Here is a 7,856-nt window from a genome sequence, read left to right as displayed (position 1 = left end):
TGATTTCAGCCCAGAAAGCTTCATTGCTGATGCTGAGGTGTTTCAGATGTATTAAAGCTTTGTTAACTCTCTCTTGTTCGTGTGCAGAACTCGAGCAGCGTCGCTCTGCTGCACAAACACCTCCAGCTGCTGCTGCCTCACGCCACAGACATCTTCTCCAGATCAGCAGCTCTGATCAAAGAAAGCTCCTGGAACGGCAGCATCCGAGAGAAGCTGCAAGGTGAAGCAGAGAGCCCACGTTACACTGCTTTAAAGTCACCGGACACCTGTTTCCTCCTGACTTGTGTTGATGGAGCTGAGACTTAGAGCCTGACAGTGTCTTTAACAGAAAGCTTACAACTCATCATTTTCCTCTGGATTTTATCTGCTGTGTTTGTTTTATTACCAGTGTTTTACTGTCTCTGTTGATTATTTTATTAAGTCTTTATTAATCCGTCTCCAGATGTGATCTACGTGTCGGCGGCCGGCAGCATGCTGTGTCAGATCGTCAACTCTCTGCTGCTGCTGCCGGTGTCGGTGGCCAGGCCTCTGCTGAGCCACCTGCTGGACCTGCTGCCTCCTCTGGACCGGCTGAACCGGCTGCTGCCCGCCGCCTCGCCGCTGGAGGACCAGGAGCTGCAGTGGCCGCTGCACGGTGAGAATCAGAAACGAAAATGAGTTTCAGGTTTACTGTAGGTGTTAGAATAAGGTTTAGGTTTTGTGTTTTTTCTAGATGTTCTAGATGTCTAATGTAGCAGTTACAGAGCCCACATTCTGCACATTGACAGGTTTATTTCATTTTTGGGTGTTTGTTTCAAGTCTTGAAACTCCAAAACCCGATGGCAAGTTGAAAGCTATGTTTTCTTTAGAGCAGGGGTGTCCAATCCTGGTCCTCCAGGGCCACAGTCCTGCATGTTTTAGATGTTTCCCTCTTCCAATGCACCTGATTCAAATGATCAGCTCATCATCAAGCTCTGCAGAAGCCTGATAACCATCCTGATCATTTGAATCAGGTGTGTTGGAAGAAGGAAACATCTAAAACATGCAGGACTGTGGCCCTCGAGGACCAGGATTGGACACCCCTGCTTTAGGATAAATCACCAAAATGACATTTATCAGACAGAAACTGTGAAACCAGAAAGAACCGACAGATTTTCTACAGTTACGTTGGGAAAAATACCCAAATCTAAGGTTAAAATTGTCACCAAAGATTACCCAAAATGTTCAGCTTTATCAGCCAGAAACTGCAAAACCATAAAGAATCAGCACATTTTCTCTCGTTGGACCTTCAGCCCATCCTGTGTGATGTGCAGTTCTGGAGGTACATTTAGTCCAAGTGAAGTTTAAATTGTGTTATCTTTTCAAAATAACTCTCAGCCCCTGACCAGAACCTTTCATGCCGTTCCAGGTACGTCGGACTTTGCGGAGCCGGCCTCGGGGATGTCCCTGCCCCAGCCAGCCCTGTCCTGGGTCTGGCTGGTGGACCTGGAGAGGACGGTGGCCCTGCTGGTCGGACGCTGCCTCGGCGGGATGCTGCAGGGAGCCCCGACCTCACTGGAGGAGCAGGACACCGCCTACTGGTTAAAGACGCCGCTGTTCAGCAACGGCCTGGAGATGGACATCCCTCAGCTAGGTACGGCGTGGACACACGGGAAGATAGGATGAGATGAAGATGAGATTAAAAAAAATAGATTAGAGATAAGATAAAGATGAACCTTTATGAATCCTGAGGGACATTCTTGTGCCAGATATTGCTGATTAAAAAACCAAAATGAGAAAACATAGGAGCATGTATGAGCCAGAATCAATAAAAACAGAAACAGTTGTTGGATTTTTAACTTACTGAGCAAATCATGTGCAACGTGTTGTTAAACAGCACAAACCCTCCTCAGCTCAGCATTTCTAATTTTCACCAAATGTGAGCTATTTGCACTGTTATAAAACACAGAAACAACCGAGAAGCTGTGAAACTTCAGAGAGTTACCGGTTTGTTGTTTAACCCTCTATAGAGGTTTGAAAGACATATTTTTTTTTAAAACAAATTGCAAAAATGACACCACTTATCGATCAGAAACTGTAAAAACAGGTGGAATCAGCTGATGGAGGAACACGACATTCAGCAGAAACATGCTGATGTCGGCCCTGATGGTCGGTAGATCTCTGCTGGAGTCGGATGTTGACTAAAAGTCTGTTCTCTTGCAGACACCTGCATCAGCTCCCTACTGGAAGCCGCTCTGTCCGGCAACGAGGAGCAGAAGCCCTTCGACTGCACGCTGCGTCCTGACCTGAGCGTCCTGGTGGATCTGGCTCTGGGCTCGTCTAAGGAACCGGCCAACAGCCTCTGGATCAACATGCAGGACTACGCCATCAGCAAAGGTCTGCCTCCAGTCCCCACATAACGAGCTCTGTCCTGTCTTACCCCTCCTCCACCGAGCTGGTTCCAGGTCCAGTTCAGAGCCAGAGCCTGACTTAGCACCAGGCCTTTCACCACCTAAGCACCAACTCCAGGTTCTCAGAACTGGTGCTTAGCAAGAACCAACTCTGTGCTGGACCAGAGCTAAGCACCGAGTACATCAGGGGCTGGGGGCGGGGTTATCGTGACCACCAAGACCGATGACTTGCTTGAGTTCCTTGAAGACGTTCCACCTCTCATCCAAGAGGCTTCATCAGGTCTGACTGACTGGTTGGGAGTTCCAGATGCTGATATCCTGAAGGAGACATTAACACCTTTAAACCTAAACTCAGGTGTTAACGTCTCCTTCAGGATGTCAGTATCTAGAACTCCCAACTAGTCAGTCAGAACTGATGAAGCCTCTTGGATGAGAGGTGGAACGTCTTCAAGGAACTCAAACAAGTCCAGCTGCTACGATTGATCTACGAGAATAGCGCCTGGTTCCTCTTGGTGGTAAAGGGTACCAGATGGTCTGTAACCAGCCCTGAACGCTGCTGTTTCTGTTGCAGACTGGGACAACGCGTCTCTCAGTAACGAGTCCCTGCTGGACACCGTGTCCAGGTTTGTGTTGGCAGCATTGCTGAAGCATACGGGGCTGCTGGGCCAAGCCTGCGGAGAAGGAAGGTACCGGAACATCTATATATATACATACATAAATACAGACACCTGACATGGAGCGCCCACTGTTTACATGCTGCTCTGTTCCGTTAAACACCACACGTATGTTCACCGTCACCAGGTACCAGCCGTCCAAGTCTCTGGCCGAAGTGTACCGCAGCGTCTACAAGGTACGGAACCGGCTGCTGGCCTGTAAGAACATGGACTTCATCCAGACCAGGTCTTCTTCCCGAGAGAGGAGGGTGAGTCAACAGTTTGTTCATACAGCAGCGAAAAATAGCAGCAAAACAGGATAAAAAAAACATCTGTTAAAAATAGAAAAAGTCATAAATCATGAAGAGTAAAAACACTCGTTTCCATTCAGAGGTTGTTTTCGTGGGTTCCCTGACTTGTCGGTACAGTCACTCTGAGTCTTCTCCATTTGTTCAGTTTGGTTTATTAGCAGTAGCAAACCCTGAACCGACCGTTTGTTTGCACTCCTCAGATCTCAGACAACCAGGACTCCCTGGACATGGACCCTCAGGAACATTCGTTCACCAGAACCATCGACGAGGAGGCTGAGCTGGAGGAGCGAGCTGACCGCGAGCGAGAGGAGGGTCACCAGGAGCAGGACGACGAGGAGGAGGACCGGGAGCACGAAGTGATGACGGCCGGAAGTAAGTTCGTCCGTCTGGAGCCACACTGTGATCTGACTGAACCCACTGCTGTGATATAATATCTATATTATATCATATGATATATAAACACTGAATGTTGTTAACCTGCCTGCTACTGAATCTGCTTGTTGCCTGTTGAATGTTTTGCCATGTTACATATTTATACACATAATGTATGTGCACCGCCATTTTAAATGCAGTTGTAGTGTATTAACGAGATAGTTCATGTTTCTCATGATGTGTTGAAGCTATGCAGCTGGATCAGGTCAGAGGCAGATGTGAAGCAGTTTAGGAACAGAAGAGAACATGTTTAATCTTCAGACAAACGGTGAAGTCCGAAACTTTAGAGGAAATAGAAGTTCCCTGTTTGACCATCCGCAGATGTTCAGAAGTCAATGAATCAGCTTCCCTCCGATGTGTTCAGTTTAACTCTGACAGCATCAGTTTAACTCTGACAGCATGGTCACCTCATAGCAGGAAGGTCAGACCTCCAACATGTAGACGGACAAACCCAACGAGTTCAGCAGGTGTCCACTGGATTCTCTTTAGACAGCAATGTGTGACAGAAGGAACCAAAAACCCACTGGGATCAACTGTGTGTAACGCAGTAGAACCAGTATAGGAACCAGTGGGATCCAGTAGAACCAGCTAGAACCAGCAGAACCAGGATAGGAACCAGTGAAGTCTGGTAAAACCACCGTAGAACCAATGTAGAAATTACTATGATCCAGTAGGACCAATATAGAACCAGTGAGATCCAATAGAACCAGTATAGAACCAGTGAGATCCAGTAGAACCAGTACAGAAACTAGTGAGATCCAGTAGAATAGGTATAGAAACTCGTGAGATCCAGCAGAACCAGTGTAGAACCATTTAGATCCAGTCTAGATCCAGTCAAGTATAGATCCAGCAGAACCAGTATCAATACACTATGATCCAGTAGAGCCAGTCTAGAACAACTGTGATCCAGTGGAACTGGTATCGAACCAATGAGATCCAGTAGAACCAATATAGATGTAGTAGAACCAGTATAGAACCAGCATAGATCCAGTAGGACCAGTATCGAACCACTATTATCTAGTAGAACTGGTATAGAACCAGTAGGACCTGTGTAGAACCAATAAAACCCAGTAGAACCAGTCCAGAACCAGAACCAGCCTAGCTCTGTGCTGCTCCAGTAGAACCAGAACCAGAACCAGCCTAGCTCTGTGCTGCTCCAGTAGAACCAGAACCAGAACCAGCCTAGCTCTGTGCTGCTCCAGTAGAACCAGAACCAGAACCAGCCTAGCTCTGTGCTGCTCCAGTAGAACCAGAACCAGAACCAGCCTAGCTCTGTGCTGCTCCAGTAGAACCAGAACCAGAACCAGCCTAGCTCTGTGCTGCCCGGCTGCTGCTCGTCCTCTAACTCTGCATCTCGTGTGTCTGTTCCATCGTTTGTGCTTCGCTGCACAACACAGAAATCTTTCAATGTTTCCTCTCAGCGCGGGAGGTGGCTCGCAGCCGGGACCGTGAGCGGGCCAGCAGCAGCACCGGGCTCGGTTCTGGCTCCGTCTCCCGGAGCGGCGGCGGAGGAGGCGGGGACGAGGATGCCATCTTGTCCCAGGAGGGCCGACGGGGCAGCACCGGCCTCCCAGAGGGACAGGACCTGTACACCGCCGCCTGCAACTCCGTCATCCACCGCTGTGCGCTGCTGGTTCTGGGAGTCAGCCCGGTTCTGGGGGAGCTCACCAAGCAGAACCAGGAGGACGGACAGGCCCAGAGCACTACAGGAACCCAGGAGTGTCTGAGCTTCATGACCAGGTCAGAACCTCAGGACGCTGAACCTGAACCAGCTTCAGGTTTCATTACGTCTTGAACCGGGTCCTTCTGGTCCGACTGGAAACTTCATCACGAAGTCTGGATATTTAAATAGTATCTGTGATGTTAGAGCTGCATATAGCAAATACTGTTATTTAATTTAATTTAATTTAATTTAATTTAATTCATTTAATTTTATTTTTAATTGCCTGCTGACCCACTTTCTGCAGGTTTTTATGGAGTAGTGAGAGCGCCAAATTACAAAAAAATAAATAAAATAAAATAAAAGCGGAAATTAAAAGAATAAATAAAATAAAAAATAAATAATGTGGTAATATAAAGCAAAATTAATCAAAAACGAATCCACAAAAGAAAAGGCTGATAAAAGCAGAAATATAAATGAAAATAAATACAAATTTATTTTTTAATTATTTTGTTATTTTGCACAGAGAAAGTGGTTCATGAGGACAGCTGAGAGTCTCCTTTTCCTGAATATTAGTGTTCATTAGTTAGTAATTGTCCCTAAATGCTAACAGTGCAGCTTCACCGTAGACCTCCGGACGTTCTGCTGATCGTATCAGGTCTACAGGTTCAGGTGTGTTCTCTGTGCTTCAGCAGACGTTTGCTGACTCCACACGTCTCTAAAGCGTTGACCTACTTCTGAGTAATTTCAACAAGTTTCATCAGGCGTCGGTCTTTATCCACATGTTTTACCTGCAGCTCTGCGAACAAGACAGAACCTGATGACTCGTTATTATGATTACTACAGTTTGTCCTCGGAGCTCTGAAACCTTCTGAGATGAGAAGTGGTCGAGGAACGATGGGAACCGTCAAGCTTTTAGATAATGTTTAGTCTTTACCTGCTGCAGCCCAGAAACCAGTCGATGCTCTTTTTAACTCAGACGTTAATCATGGAGGGAAGAGAAACTCTCCACAGCTTTTTATTAAACCAACAGTGAGAATAAAACCCTTCAGTGAGGCAGCATTTAGTTATTACAGTCTGTGGAACAACAATTACTGACATGTCTTCTTCTTCCTCTTCTTCTTCGTCGTCTTCTTCCTCGTCTTTCTCTTCTTCTTCTTCTTCTTCTTCTTCTTCGTCGTCTTCTTCCTCGTCTTCTTCTTCTTCTTCTTGTTTCTCGTCTTATTATTATTATTGTTATTATTTTTTAACTTTTATTACACTTTTTAGTCTTTTGTCACTTTGCTCTTTATGTCTCACTTTACTTTTAGTTTTTTACTTCCATTTTAATGTATTCAGTTTTTTATCACTTTAGTTTTTATGACTGTATGTCTGTTGTTTTCATTTGCATTAAAAGCTCTTTGGGAGTCATGTCTGATCTGTTTTCAGGTGTATTTCTGGCTACTGATTAACTGATTTCCGTCTTTCTGGGTTGTAGAAGTGAGAGTCTGAGTGCAGAGAGCCGCTCGGTCCAGAGCAGCCCCAGCTACCGGCTGATGAAGTCCAGGAGCGAGTCTGACCTGTCCCAGCCGGAGTCGGACGAAGAGGGTTACACTCTGGTAACAACACTCCTCTGTCTGATCCCAGCACGTCTGTATGCTCTGTGTTTGTACCTCGATTTACCATCTTCTCCCTTTCAGAGCGGACGCAGGAACGTCGACCTGGACCTGGCGTTTTCCCACAAAAAACGAGGTAAAGACGGAACGCGTTGACGCAGAACTGAGCTGAAGTTGTGGTCGATGGAGTTGTCACCATCATGTCTTGTCTCTCTGTCTCCTGATTCCTGTGCGGATAGTTTATTTGCTTCTTTTGGGGCAGTTGAGCCCCAAACACAAGAGGAGCTCCAAGCAAGTAACCGATGGCATGTTTCTTCCTCTTGTTAAGTCATAACTCACGACCGAAACCGCCTCCCCATGTCCATCCGTCATCACAGGGCGACCCGCTGTAGAGAACAGCCAGTCAGACGTGTCCATCCTCCTCCTGCCTGTTTGCACAATGATTCCTCGTGAAGGATGTCACGCTGCAGAGAGTTAATGGAAGTTACTGGTTTCGCTTTTAGCCCTCTGAACCCCAAAACCTGCCGAGAGGTTTGAGAGCCACGTTGTCTTCAAATCAACCTGCAAAAATGACACCACGTATTGATCAGGAACTAAAGCTGTCCTTCAGCTGATTACAAACAAATAAATACAAACTAATCTGAGCTTAAAATCGTAATATTTCATCTCAATCACTGTATTCTTCACGTCTCGTTTATTAATCCTCATTAGAAACGTCGCCGATATCACAGCTTCTATCAGCCAGGAGCTGCAAAAGGAAGAGTTTTTTATTCATTCTGTCAGAGAACGGAGCCACAGTTAAGCATGAAATTGCGATATTTCATCAAAATTAATAT

At 46.3% G+C, this 7,856-nt stretch overlaps 1 protein-coding gene across 1 annotated transcript in view; it reads left to right on the top strand.

Moving 5' to 3' along the window:
* Positions 1–87: 87 nt before the first annotated feature.
* The window catches only part of herc1 (HECT and RLD domain containing E3 ubiquitin protein ligase family member 1), a gene marked incomplete at its 5' end in the record, with an annotated part of 42,901 nt that continues 35,132 nt past the window's right edge, over positions 88–7,856 (top strand). Inside the window, 10 exons of the mRNA XM_008304853.1 lie at positions 88–220; positions 443–634; positions 1,388–1,612; positions 2,182–2,355; positions 2,941–3,055; positions 3,171–3,291; positions 3,534–3,705; positions 5,187–5,505; positions 6,903–7,023; positions 7,105–7,156. Of these exons, the coding sequence (XP_008303075.1) occupies positions 88–220; positions 443–634; positions 1,388–1,612; positions 2,182–2,355; positions 2,941–3,055; positions 3,171–3,291; positions 3,534–3,705; positions 5,187–5,505; positions 6,903–7,023; positions 7,105–7,156 (1,624 nt within the window). The remainder of the gene's footprint in view (positions 221–442; positions 635–1,387; positions 1,613–2,181; positions 2,356–2,940; positions 3,056–3,170; positions 3,292–3,533; positions 3,706–5,186; positions 5,506–6,902; positions 7,024–7,104; positions 7,157–7,856) is intronic.

This window comes from Stegastes partitus, unplaced genomic scaffold (genome assembly GCF_000690725.1).
Source record: "Stegastes partitus isolate 25-593 unplaced genomic scaffold, Stegastes_partitus-1.0.2 Scaffold2335, whole genome shotgun sequence".
Taxonomy (NCBI): Eukaryota; Metazoa; Chordata; class Actinopteri; family Pomacentridae; genus Stegastes; species Stegastes partitus.
This window is presented reverse-complemented; position numbering and strand designations above follow the sequence as displayed.